Source organism: Topomyia yanbarensis, chromosome 2 (genome assembly GCF_030247195.1).
Source record: "Topomyia yanbarensis strain Yona2022 chromosome 2, ASM3024719v1, whole genome shotgun sequence".
In the NCBI taxonomy this organism is placed as follows: domain Eukaryota; kingdom Metazoa; phylum Arthropoda; class Insecta; order Diptera; family Culicidae; genus Topomyia; species Topomyia yanbarensis.
The window spans coordinates 204,554,791-204,569,150 of NC_080671.1; the positions used below are offsets into that span (position 1 = coordinate 204,554,791).

A 14,360-nucleotide genomic window follows, 5' to 3' on the forward strand; every position below is an offset into this window, starting at 1 on the left:
TATTTTTAATTTTTCCTATACTTTATATGAGAAATTTCTGTGTGGCCGCTCTCTTAAATCCGTAATTCCGGAACCAGAATTCCGATCGATCCAAAATCCAATAGCAGCCGATGGGAAGGTTGCACCTTTCATTTGAGACTAAGTTTGGGCAAATCGGTCCAGCCATCTCTGAGAAAAATGAGTGACATTATTTGACACATACGCACATACATACACACACATACACACACAAACACACACATACCCACACACACACATACAGACTTTTTTCGATCTCGACGAATTGAGTCGAATGGGATACCACACTCGGCCCTCCGGGCCGGGATTAGGTTGACGTTTTTCAGAGTGATTGCATAACCTTTCTATATGAGAAAGGCAAAAATGGTGAACAAAAGTATTTTTAGCTCTCGTTGATGTTTTTTTGTGATTAGGTGTCCAGCTGAGTTTATTGAAGTTTGATTATACCTATAAATCGGCTAGCACTTACACTTGTCTTAAGGGGGTACTACCATTTCTAGAAGCATTTATTCAACATTTTTAAAATATTTTTCTGTCGCAACCTTGTGTAACGGTTAAGTTTGAGTAACTTAATTAAGAGTACTATTTGTCCACATGTTAGTGCGAGCGATGTGTATCTATGGGTTAATAGGGGTTCCTTAAAAGCAGTTTTTGACTGTTTCTCCCAACAACAATTTTCATTTTGATGGCATTAAATTAGCTAAAAATGATTAAGTGAAAAGTTTAAAAAAATAGTTATTAAAGGATTTGGAATATACAGATAGGAAAGCTGTCGGTTCTCATGGTAAAGAGGGACTCTGCTGTTGCCGTGAAACATGGTAGATTTAAGCAATTCGTAGTAACTCTGCCTAAGCACGACTTTTACCAGCAGAAGATAAAAAAAAATAGTCCGGAAGCTTCTAAGCCTGTTCCTACCCAAGTAACAATTGAAGTTTTATAGCACGCTACCAGTGTAATCTTACTTTAATAGTGAATACCAAAAAATATATGTTTAAATATCTTATTTCATGGAAAGCATGAGACATATAATTTCCCGTTTAGGACAAAAGGTTTTAGGGAACGATCAACAAGAGATTGCCTGATCACAACGTAGCAGCAAGTTCATAATGTGATCAGTTCAGTACCCGACCAGGAGAAAATAACTGGGCAATAACCCGAGCATACTATTTTTTTGGTATTCATGCAAAAACTTGGTATTAATTGATTATTATACCTCATTGAGGTATTAAGCAGGTATTCAAGAAACATTTTTCAATACCTGCCTAATACCTCAATGAGGTATAATACTTTATTTTAGTATTATTTATGTATTCCAGTGATTTTTTCAAATACCAAATCAATACCTTATTGAATACCTTCATAGTGTGAATTTTGTTACTGGAAGGTTGAAAAATGTTTTATTATTATTCAGGTATTATAATAACTCGTTTTATTATCAAATAGTTATTTGTAGAACATATCTGTGTTATTTTGTTTTGGTATTTTACCTGTTATGTAGAGCTCATTAATACCATATTGTGGTAAACAGTCGTTGGTATTGATACCTAAATTTAGTATTCCGCAGTTATTTTCTTCTGCTCGGGTAGTCACATGACTGTCGGATAACACACGAGAAACTGGTTCGATGTGGAGTGCCAACGAGCAACAGATGAGAAAAATCAGACTAGGAGCTTATTGCTCGCACTTGTTATATGTTAGAACAGTGTAGTAAGCTGAAAGCCGCTGAAAATGACGACCACGACAGGGGCGCATGAGGTATGATAATTATGGACTAGCATGATATTCAGTTTTAGGCATGTAGAGCGTAGGAGACTCGTTAAAGTGATCAGAAGACAAGCTATAAGGCGTCATCGACTTTTGGGGAAAGCGTTGCTGTCATTGGAGGTATGCAATCGAGTAAAATATTTGTGTGGAGCGTGACTCCCCGGAAATGTCTAGTGCAGTGATTCCCAACCTGGGGTCCCCCAGGGGGCCGTGAAGTCGATCCTGGGGGTCCGCGAAGAAAAATATATTTTCCGAGTGCATATTGAAATTTCAAGCCTTGTTTCCTAACAAACTAAAAATAAACTATTGATAGCATACAAAAGCGCTGTTTATCCGTGGGGGTCCGCTGCAACCCAGGGTGATTTCTAAGGGGTCCGTGGTACGAAAAAGGAAAAAGGTTGAGAACCGCTGCATTCTAATGCATTCAACCATGGTTCGCATCAAATACCCAGTCGCTATAAATAGCACAGTTTACGAAAAAAAAAATTGATTTCTTTCCCAACTACGTTTTCTAAATGCATTTTGGACCACTTAAAAAACCTCGAAAAGTAGTATTAAATGTTTTCCTACAGAATGAAAATTTTCTATTTTTTACTTGATTCTCGGAGTGCTCAGAAGATGTTCAGAAGTTTTTGTTTGTCATCATTTTTCTTATAAATTTATTAGAGATTCACCCAATACCTTAAATAGAGATTTTTTTTTAAATTGAAAAAGTAATTTTAGGTGAAAATCTAGGTCAGAATTCACATACTGAAGTAAACAAAGTCTTAAAGTAAAATAAAAATTATTTTTTAAGCCAAAAATCCTATAGTGAAAAAAAATCAGCGGCCCATAATCCATTACCAAATCCTGACGAGATAGAAAGAGAAACAATATATTTCGTAAATATTTTGATCTGATTACTCAAATTCAATTTTTGTTTTTTTTTTATATTTTTGTTTTTATATCTCATACTGAATTTTTATGGATTTTCCACCTTTTGGGCTCAGTTCATAGTACTTTTTTATTGATTTTATTTATGTTTTGCTTTTTGTTCAGCTGTAAAACTTTTCATTGAAACATTCTTGAGTTTTGGATGTTCAGGAAAAATTAAAATGGTATTAAAATAAGGTAGCTGTATAGCAGGCGGCCTATTAAAATTGAAATATCTCGTATGTTGAGATCCACTCTGATTTTTTAACGAAATTTTCCCAACATAATTCTAAAAATTTAGAAATAAATCCAAATTAGAAACATTTAAAACTCTACGAATGTAGAATCGCTATGAATCTTCTTTTCCAGTATAGTGCTCTTTGTGACCGGTTCTGTACATTTTTGACTGCAATTTGCTTGCAATAAAATGCAAAAATTTTGAAAAAATCTAATGTTTTCATAAATTATCACGCTCTGGAAAAATAGAGGATTAATTCTGCACAAAAGAAATGAAAACCCGAGTATTATGATCACAAAGGCCAAACCTTTATATGTGCAGTACAGATTTCATTTAATGTTTGTCTGCTCATTCGTAACCGAACGTTGTACCGAGAAACAAGTGCGTTTTGTTCTCTCCGGTGTGGTTTAGTTTTTTCGGCAGTACGAAGGTGCTTACTGTGGCAGAGGCTACAGTAAAGTACTACTAATAAAAAGTCCCCCGAGTGATAATTATTACCTGTAGTGCAGTGAAGTGCGTTATTAAACAGTTTTCTTGCCTGAAAGACGGCTTTGTTTAGACGAGCTATATCAGCTCTCTACTGTGTGAAGGTCACGCGGGTGACGTATAAAACAAACGAAGGATCAATTCACCTACCAGCTCGTCAGGAATCAACTGGTGAAGTGTTTCGTTTTTTACTTTTCTTATCGTTTTTGACATTGAAAATGTCTTACAGCACTATCTGGGGCAGGGTGTCATTCTAAAATCTAAAATCAAACGATGTCACGTTTTTGCGTCACTATTTTGAAGGCTAATAACTTTGTTATTTATGACCAGATTTCCGTCTGGTTATCACCAAACAATTCGGAATTAACTGAAATTATGTTTTATTGCTATAGTGTTTTTGTATTTCAATAGCACACTATTGAAAAACAAGCAAAAATGAACAGATCTCGAAAACGTGAAAACTCCCATAAATCAGTCAAACTATCCCCGGCAGCGCCGTCAATAAGGAGCAGCTTAGTGATTCAAACGAACACGAAAAGTTGTAAATAAATGTGCCGCGTGCCTGTTTGAATCAGTTGTTGCTCTTTTGCCAGACTAATAACATCGTGCCTATAGCGTCTCGTACGACAGATTTGAGCACCCAGCACACTATGCTTCTATGAATGAAAAAATTGGTGCCTGGATGGAAGGACACATCTACGATGCCCTTTATTTCATACAAAGTGGGAGTAGATGCAAAACTGAAACAAATCGCATTATGCCCATCGACCTTGCCACGGGGGATTTGTTTCCGGGAATACATATATATATATATATATATATATATATATATATATATATATATATATATATATATATATATATATATATATATATATATATATATATATATATATATATATATATATATATATATATATATATATATATATATATATATATATATATATATATATATATATATATATATATATATATATATATATATATATATATATATATATATATATATATATATATATATATATATATATATATATATATATATATATATATATATATATATTAGACAATGGGGGGACCACTGTGCAATGTATCTTTAAACTACAATAAATACGCATCATTTTCTTCTAATAACGTTTTATGCTAAATAGGGTTGCCACCCCTCCGGGTTTGACCCGGAGACTTCGGTTATCGGGAGCGATCTCCGGGACTCCGGGTTTGGCATTAATGTCTCCGGGTTTGGTGGGAAGAAGCATAATCTCATTTTAATCTCATCCTTGCAAAATATTTAAAGTCTAAGTTAACTATTACTCTGGTTCAGATTTATTTTGCCCAACTAACCCTTCGTTTCAAGGTGGCGAAGATGAGTTCACCAAATATTGCTGATTTCTTTCATAAAGCAATGAAAATGGAAAACAAATCAAATTCACTTCAAATTAAGGAAAGTAATATTTCGCTATATGCTACAATTAAAATGCAGCACCCACTAAGTCAAAATGGTGTAAAAAGTTATTTTGCTGCAATTTTACCAAATCACTTCACTGTTAGTGGTACTTATCACCAGCTGCACCAAGGAATGTCAGATTTGTTCTAATCCAACTGACTAGATCAACATCAAACGAGTTCTTCCCATGTTGTTGCTACTCCTGCAGCGACCCTTAACTGTTGTCTAGGGATGTGAGTTTTGCCCCTTTGTTGTGACCTCTGGTGATGAATAACCGATACCGCTTCCCATGTGATGCCGCAGCCCTGTCTCATTTGCTCTTCTTTTCTTGTTAGTTATGGGGGATAGTAATGCTCGATCGACTTACCTTCCACAGCGAGAGTAGCTGGTGCTTTTGTATTGGCACTTAATCGGGGAAGTGAAATACTACACCAGATTAAACCGACACAACAGTTCTCAAACGTGAAAAATTTACAGTTTTACTGTAACGTAGTAATAAAGCGATTAAAGTGCTCTTAAATGCCGAGCAAACGCTTTGATTCCAATTTCCGTCTAGTTGCACTCAAAATCTATCACCTATGCCCATATATGTAGGTCGATGTCAAACTCGATATGTTGGTATAGGGGTGCCAGGAAGCTGGCACAAAACGAGGCAATCATTGTTACTCACACCAACGCGTTGTATTTTTTCTGCTTTGCTATAGCTCGGTGCAGCGCGCTAGCTATCACCGTGCTAGCGGTGCAACGGTTGCGAGCTAAATGAACTTAGCTCTGACACATTATGAGGCAGTGCACAGGAATAGCACACGGTGCAGCACCGTTCTAGTGCATGCCTGCTAAATACGAAACTTTGTAAATCATGCATGATATAGTCAAAATAATTACATCTAGCCAGCAATTATTGATCGTTTTTGGAGAAAATTTAAAATAGGGCGTAAGTAGCAATGAGAGATTCTCTTTGGGGTCTATCTTTTCTCATCATTACTCAGTCGATTCAACATTTACTACTCAACTCTTTACATAATATTCAAGTAAAAATCGTCGGCTTTAGATATGTACTAGAAAATTTGTCCAAAGTGTTATAGTGACGTCGTAATAACTGAAAGAGAAAGTAAACAAAGAGAGGCTCTCAATGTTACTTACGTCTTATTCTATACATTCTCCCGATTTATGCTTTACTGGCGTCATTCGAGTTCAAGCTTTCTGAGTACCATTGGTGAATATTTTAAAATATTTCTTTTCGCTAAACGATCCGCAATGAAGGAGAGATTTACCAAAAAACAAATTAATGATTTAGTACTTCATTTCGTTGCGGAACTGTGGCTCGAACATACGATGGGGGGTTTATGAGACCAGTGCCTTACACTCTTAATCTCCAGATTAGTGTAACGAAACATGTTATTATTTAATATTGTTTCATAAGTACTTGCACTGAGGAAAAACTGCGTCCGACTATCTAATGTCGTAAAAGCGATCTATGTGGCGAAAAGAATAGCAGATATTCCGAAAAACTTGTTCTGTGAAAACTTTACGAACGAATTTGAAAAAAAATGCTAAATGAAATCCAAAAATTAATGTTATATGCGTGCTAAATAAACTCAATAAGACAATTGAAGTATTTATCTGAGGTCCTATTCTCACAATCCCATCACCTAGTGACTAGAAGAAAATTTTCTTCTAGCCACTATGTGACGTGACTGTGAGAATATGGCCCCTGCTTTTCTAGGGTTCGTAATGTATGAAGAATGGAGATTTACAATGCTTGTGTTCTGAGTAAGAAGCCATGTATCAATGAGAAGAACCAAGAATGAGCTTCTAATTTATTAAAACACTCTATCGGAATATTGTAATCTTTGTCAAGGGGTCCAAATTCAACATCTTTGACTCAAATAGCCGTTGTTTCAGGTGGAGAAAATCTAACGCCAACCTAAACGGTGGAGTAATGGGATGGGATATTATATGTCCACTAGAAGTACTAGAAATTTGGTCTTCTACGATGAAATGATGGTTCAGCATATTGATATTAATAATTAATTTTAAAGTAAACTTGCAGTAAAATGTGACTTTTACGTAGAAAGAGTGAATATTAGAATGACCCCAAATATGAAGTGCACAAAAACCGCATGTTTGCCTACCTTTAGAATTATGGCAAAGAGTGAACATTTCCCTATGCTGTCTAAAACCATTTTTCCACATGAATAAAACGTCACGTAAACTTTTTTTACGTATAAAATGCATATAAGCATTCCGCATGGATAGGAACGAATTCGAATTGGAGTCACTGTATCAGACTGCAACACGTCTTTCAAATCTTTAAACTGTTCTCCCCGACACATTGAAAATGCGGGACACGTTCGAACTACAAGTTGGGCTACTGATCCGGCTCTCACATTCGCCTGACACCTTTTATGTGTCAGTATGTTAAATGGACAGCTATTCGACCGAAACCATCCTACTGCTCGTGCTGTTGCCATCTATACCTATGACCTCTGAGGGATAGGTGCCGAGTATTGTATTTGCATGCTGCGTAGGTGCTGCTCAATTAATTTTCCGCTCGGATAAACTATTTCATTCTGCAGCCATTTCTGTCCGAGTCACACATTGTAGTTTATAACGTTTCAATATTCCTGTATGTTACACGTATTTGTCGTCAAATGATCTAATTCAATTGGCCAAATAATATTTTAAAAAGTGATTATGTCGTGCTAGACAATGCATAAATAACCAACTGGACGATGATTTAAATAGGGTGACCATATTAGGCGTGTAAAAAACCAGGACAGTCGAAAGGGGACTGCCTCCCCCCGTTACCTATCAATCGACTGTGCCTTCTCCACAGGTTTTCGGCAGTTACAAAGATATTGGGTCGGGCAGGTAGAGCTTCGGCAATAAAAAGGTTTTGTGGGTCTGGGAGGAACAGCTCTACCAGAAAATTTCACGTGGGAATTCGATCACCGTGCTTTTTAGGATTTACACACAAACGCGAAGTTCTTGCTACACCACCACCAGCGAAAGTTTTATGCTGTTGTTGGAGAAATCGGAAATCCTGAATTGATCAAATGAGACGAATTATTATGAGATCGTCTGTGCAGGAACAGGCGAGGAGTTTTCAGCACGTCATTGAAGCAAAGCAGAAACATCAACGGTCCCAAGTAGCCATGCCCATGCGCGAAGCCATGTAAATCACTTAGTCCGCTTTCACTCGGTTTATCGTTATCGTCCATGCTGTCCTCTTGATGTTGTATGGGTTTTCACGATTACCTGGTTTGAATCGTTTGTGGGACCAACGGGTCAAGATCGCGTATCTGTATTTTTTGTCATTTACTTAATTGTCGGGGGTGCTGGCAGTTGATTGGTAAGTAGCATCACAATCGGACACGCTGTGTACAGATTCTGTTGTTTCAGCATTCGTTGGTGGCTGAGTTGCAACTCTTGTTGCTGGTGATTTAGTTAATGTTGTTGGGTTTGTTCGCAGTTGATGTTGTTTCATTAGAGGCTTTCGCAAATGGCTTGGCACGTACACACTAAATTTTGATTGCCGAATATCAGCAAAATTTTGCTGAATTTTGCCTTGCTGAAATATCAGAAATACTTCCAACAAAAATATTTCGCTGAAATTATAACAATTCAAAACTGTTAAAATTTGCTGAACTTATATTTGCTGGAACTCATCAAAATTGCCATTCTTTCACTGATTGTCCAGCAATCAAATTCTATAGATTTGCTGATTTTCGCCAAAATAATGGGCTTTACTAAAATCAGCAAAACAAAAATTGCAAAGCTGAACTATTAGCAAATCCAGATTTGCCGAAAAGTTTTAGCAAAATATTTTGCTGAAACAAAATACAAAAAATTGGTGTGTAGCAATCTGTCCTTCATATGTGCACAGCGTGATTTGAGATTTACTTACACCTTCTATTTCGTATTGAATGTTCAGGTATAAAGGAATAGGTTACGTGACTCGCATTCTCACAATACGAACACCATTGGATATACCTGGAAAAAAGTTTCTCCAGGTTTCAAACTTTCATCGTTACGTACTTCGACATCAATAGTGAATTTATTGGTTGTACGCGGGGGTAGATCGTGCAGATGCACAGCAGTCTTGTCATCGTCAATCTAAACTTGGTATCTTGATTCTTACATTGTCATGTGTAATGATGTGTTGCGTATTGTTTTCCATAGCCAAACTTTTCGCCATGGTCAAAGTTTTAAATGCTATTCCAATTGTTCCACTTCCCGAACACATGGGCGGATTGGACAAACGACCACTGTATTGTATCTAAGATTGTTCAAATTTTGCTGCTGAGTTTCAATCATTTTTAAATAAACGATCGATACCGCATCAATGAAAGTAACAGTGCATTATTTTCCAGGCTGGCTTGGGACAACTGTTATTTTTACATTGCTTTGCTGGCGCGGTACATATAGACAGCAGACTGTATGTAGAAACGTTCGTTTGATTCACTGCACTGTTAACAAGCAGCACGATTATAGTTTCCGATCCGATTGAGATGGAAAAGTAGACTCTTTAGGAACTGGAATTGATCCTAAAGGGGTTCTATAATTACCAGCTCGAGAGAGCGTTCAATAAGGTTTTTTCCACGACAGTTATTGTTGTTTTGCCATTTTTTATGAAATGGATTTCTAGTAAAACGAAAAACTGCCATTTGCAAGAGAACTCTAGAAGAAGAAGAATCGCCACTTCGCAGAATCGCAGTGCCGGTGGATGACGAACAACTACCGCGAAACGTCGTTCGTGCTGCTCTCGAACACCCACATTCCAGGAAATGACAGCTACTATTCCAGCGACAAGTCGGTCACACACCCCTAAGTAAAATATAAGTTTAAGCATAAATTTAAAAGAAATGTTATGCTGTACATCGCCATATCGGACCGTGGTTCAAAACGAGCGGTCTGGCCATCAATCAACAAGTGTACCAGGAGGAATGTCTTGAGAAAATTCTTCTGCCGTTCTTAAAGAAGCATCATACGGTTGGGAAGTACGTCTTCTGGCCGGAAAAGACGTCTTCCCATTACACAAAGAAGACGCTGAGCAAAAAAAGATACCGTAAGTGCCGAAAGAAAGAAACCCGACTAACTTGCCCCAGTGCCGTCACATTACGGTTTTTTCGGCTCCCTCAGTGCTTCAATGTGTAAAAATAATTTGCGAGTCAAGGGATTAAACCACCACCAGGATCCGGAATTGTGTCCGGAAGAAGGACGTCAGTGCCGTCTAGTGCTCTTGTGAGAGCATCGCGACTAAGTTGCGTCGTACGGCTGACCAGGGCTCCTTCTCCAATATTCATTGACGTTATTTTGAAGAATAAGCATTTTTTAATAAAAAAAATCTGAATTCGATGAAGAATTTTTTTTTGTTTTTCAACTATATGACTGCAAAAAACTCTCATTTTTATTGAACACCTGTTATTAGGCTTACAGGACAAATCAAGCTTTTGCCTCGACTTCCTAGGACACCCGGACAGTCAGTGAAAAACCAGGACATGTCCTGGGAAACCGGGACGTATGGTCACCCTAGTTTAAAGAATCATGACATTCTCATAAAGGGTGTACGGGATTAAATTGCACCACAAGAAACATTTCGTTAAAGCGCTATGCACACCTATCCAATTCTTTTCAGTGATGGTTCAGCACCGTACACGGACACATACGCATCAAATACGAGCATTAACGACACCGTACCGGACAAGTGTAAAGGCTCGCATTTGAAGGGTATGAAAAAATATTAGTGTCCGTGCACGGTACTGAGCAGAAAAGCATAGGGCCATCGAGGGTCCTCTGAAGTGGAAGTAGACGCTTTTGGTGGCATTTTTTCAAACACACCTGCAAATTGACCATCCCGGTTGTCACGAACGGAGTGCTCCGCTTTCCACATGAGCAAATTGCCTGCTACATCATGTATTTTTTGGTAAATTTAGAAATCTTTTATTTTCTAACCTCCTCAGGGACGTCGAACGTATGACAGACAGTGAAGAAAATGAGCCCTGGAAGCTACTGGAAATCTGCTTTCACATAAATCTCACCTTCGCTTATCAGACAATGCGGTCCCATCTAAATTTGATAGTGTACGTCATTTTCCCACTGTATTCTGCTGTTCATCGCGAGTTGACCGCTTTTGGACTTTATACTAGATTTGCTAGTTTTTTCGCCCCGTCTCTTACCGAAATATTGGGATTCGCCGTGATAGCTTCAACTAGCTGTTTGTGATCCTTCATAATATACAAAGATACATTTTGGCCACATTTTCCTTCCTATCTACGGTCAAATGTTAAAACTCTAAACTATGTTTGTATTCGGCCAGCATTATACCAATTTTAAGCGAACAAGCATGTTATTACACCAAAAACGGAAACAAGCTAATTATATAAGTCTTTTGAATATTTGCACAACAAATTTCAAAGTAATGCTCGTTAGTCGTACCTTCAATTAATGCCATACACTACATGTTATTTTATTTTCCAGATCTGCCAAGCTAGAACGTGGATTTTATCAACGGGCTTTACGTTAGCCTACGGAGCAATGTTCAGCAAAGTTTGGCGCGTACACAGATTCACAACGAAAACAAAAACAGACCCCAAAGTGAGATAAATCATTATCGTAATCTTAAATATACTATGAAAACAGATTTACTTATATGAATTGTTTCGTACTTTTTATCCAACAGAAAAAAGTAGAACCATGGAAGCTTTACACGATGGTGTCTGGTCTACTCACCGTGGATTTAGTAATTCTGTTGACTTGGCAAATTCAGGATCCCTTGCAGCGGCGGCTGGAAACCTTTCCTCTGGAGGAACCCATGTCATCCAATGACGACGTCAAAATCCGACCAGAGCTCGAACACTGTGAAAGTCACAACAACTCGGTGTGGTTGGGTAAGAGTTATTACTGATATTAATTGATTAAACATTTTCATCGATTGGTAACATTGGTAACAAGCGTATCTATAATTACCACGTTTACATTGACAACATCGACTTTCTGAAAAAACACTCAATTCAGCTCAGCAATTTTCCAACAGCTGTGCAGTCAGCAATTTTAGAAACTGATATCTCAGCAAAGTGAGATTTGTTTTCTGATTTTCGATAAAAAAATGTCCGAGTCTCAGCAATCAAACGTCACTTTTACTGAGATCTCAGCAAAAAAAATGTTTGCTGAGATCTCAGCGGTTGAGATTTAGGCAAAAGGTGCTAAAAAGCTGAGATTTGCCAGAAAAAAATAAGTGTGTATATAAAATGGAAATGAAAATAAAACCAAATGTTGAGACGACGGATTTCGTACACGCAACTTTTTATAGCGCTTCTTTCGTGGCGGGGAAGAAGTTGTCTGTTTATTGTTTATGTACATCAACAGACTATGTTGTTATGCCCCAATGATAAAATAATTAATTAATTAATTAACATAAAATACAAATTAAAAGATTATCGTTAAAATACACAATAAAGACACATGATACCATACAAATAACATAGTCAAACATATTAACGAATATGGACAACACTATTAGTCAGTATGGATCTGATCCTGACAGCATACTCGCAAACCGACGACGGAGCGTTGCGCGTGCCGAAGCGCCTCTATTGAAGGTCCTCTGGATACCGTTGATCGCTGTGTTCATCTCGTAGTTAGTTCGACGAAATGGCAACCGTAGCATAGTTTTATTATTGCACCTTCGATATATCTTACAGATTACACTTAATGCTATTTCTAGTGTCAATGTTAAAAAAGTTATAAGTCTGTTCCTTAGAGCTCTGGTGAGGACGTTGAGTGAGATGTCCTGCAAAAGGGCAGTGCAGTCGTCCCTATTCTGCAGAATGTCTGCTACTAATAGCGCTATGGAGAGATCCCGCCGGGTTCGCAGGGTGTCCAGATCAATAAGTAGACACCGACTTTCGTAGCTGAGTAACCGATGCGGAGCCACGGTAGCCTGCGCAAAGCGAATCTAATAAATCTTCGTTGTATAGATCCTCAACTCAATAGTTGGGCGGACCAATGCACAGTACAACGACTTCAAACAATGTACATCGGTGAAGTCTCTAGCTATTCGCATGATGAGGCCCAGCTTTGTGATGCTTTACCGACGATGAACGAGACGTGCTGTTTGAAAGTGAGTTGGGCATCCAGGATAACTCCACGATCTTTAACGTGGGTGACGCGATCAATTTCAACTTCCCCCAAGGTGTATTTGAAGCGAATAGGTCGCTTTTTTCTTGTAAAGCAGATCACAGAGCATTTACTGGGGTTGACGATCATTCCATTAAAATCACACCAAGCTGCGAAACTGTCCAGTTGCTTTTGTAGGAAATGGGCATCAACAATCGAATGAGTCTGTGCATACATTTTCAGGCCATCCGCAAAGAACAGGCGAGGTTCTTCCAAAACATGGTTTACATCGTTGAAGTACAATAAAAAAATTATCGATCCAAGATGACTTCCCTGTGGAATACCGGAAGAAGCTTTAAACTTATGTGACTGTAAATCACATATAGTGACGTTCATCCACCGGTCGGTAAGATAATTTAACCATCTAAGGAGTGAACCATGTAATTCTAGTCTCTGCAACTTGGCAACGGATATAGCGTGGTTAATCTTGTCGAAAGCGCCCGACAGATCAGTGTTAATAACATCCGTTTGATTCCGTTCCGGCATAGTCGTAGTGATGAATAAGGTAAGACACAGCAAATTCGTAGTAGTCAAGCTTCCGGACATGAAACCGTATTGGTCATCGCTCAGGTATTGCTTGCAGTGACTGAAAAGAGGCTCCATGATGATAAGTTCAAACAGTTTTGAAACGGCGAAAAGAGATGTGATGCCACGGTAGTTATCGATGTCATTCCTTTTACCTTTTTGCCTTTCTCATATACAGAAAGGCTATGCAATCACTGTAAAAATCGACTTTTTAACCGAGGCCCGGAGGGCCGAGTGTCATACACCATTCGATTCAGTTCGTCGAGATCGGCAAATGTCTGTGTGTGTGTAGGTGTGTGTGTCATTTAAACTCACACAATTTTCTCAGAGATGGCTGAACCGATTTTCGCAAACTTAGTTTCATCTGAAAGGTATAACGCTCCCATAAGCTGCTATTGAATTTTTAGTTGATCCGACTTCCGGTTCCGGAGTTACGGGTTGAAGAGTGCGGTTACACAGCAAATTCCCATATAAACTGGTACCACCATGATGTTCAAATGATGTAAAACATATTAAAATTGATGTAACATTACTCTAGTTTGCGGGTCTGCATCACTAATGATCAATCAAAGCAGCTTTGACCACATTGGCCACCTATGACGGTTCATGACGCCCCCGGGGAACCCGCCAAGTTCCTAAACTAATATCACACCCATTACACAACGAATTCTCTACCGATTTTTACAAACTTGATTTCAAATGAAAGATACAGTAATACCATTGACTGCTGCTGAATTTCATTCGGTTCTGGCTTTTGCTTCCGGAGTTACAGGGGTGTTAGTAAGGATA

General features: G+C 38.1%; 1 protein-coding gene across 1 annotated transcript in view; it reads left to right on the forward strand.

The window, feature by feature from the left end:
- Positions 1-14,360, forward strand: part of LOC131682747 (gamma-aminobutyric acid type B receptor subunit 1) — a 508,949-nt gene that overhangs the window by 473,074 nt on the left and 21,515 nt on the right. Inside the window, exons 12-13 of the mRNA XM_058964464.1 lie at positions 11,349-11,465; positions 11,551-11,758. Coding sequence (XP_058820447.1) covers positions 11,349-11,465; positions 11,551-11,758 — 325 coding nt within the window. The remainder of the gene's footprint in view (positions 1-11,348; positions 11,466-11,550; positions 11,759-14,360) is intronic.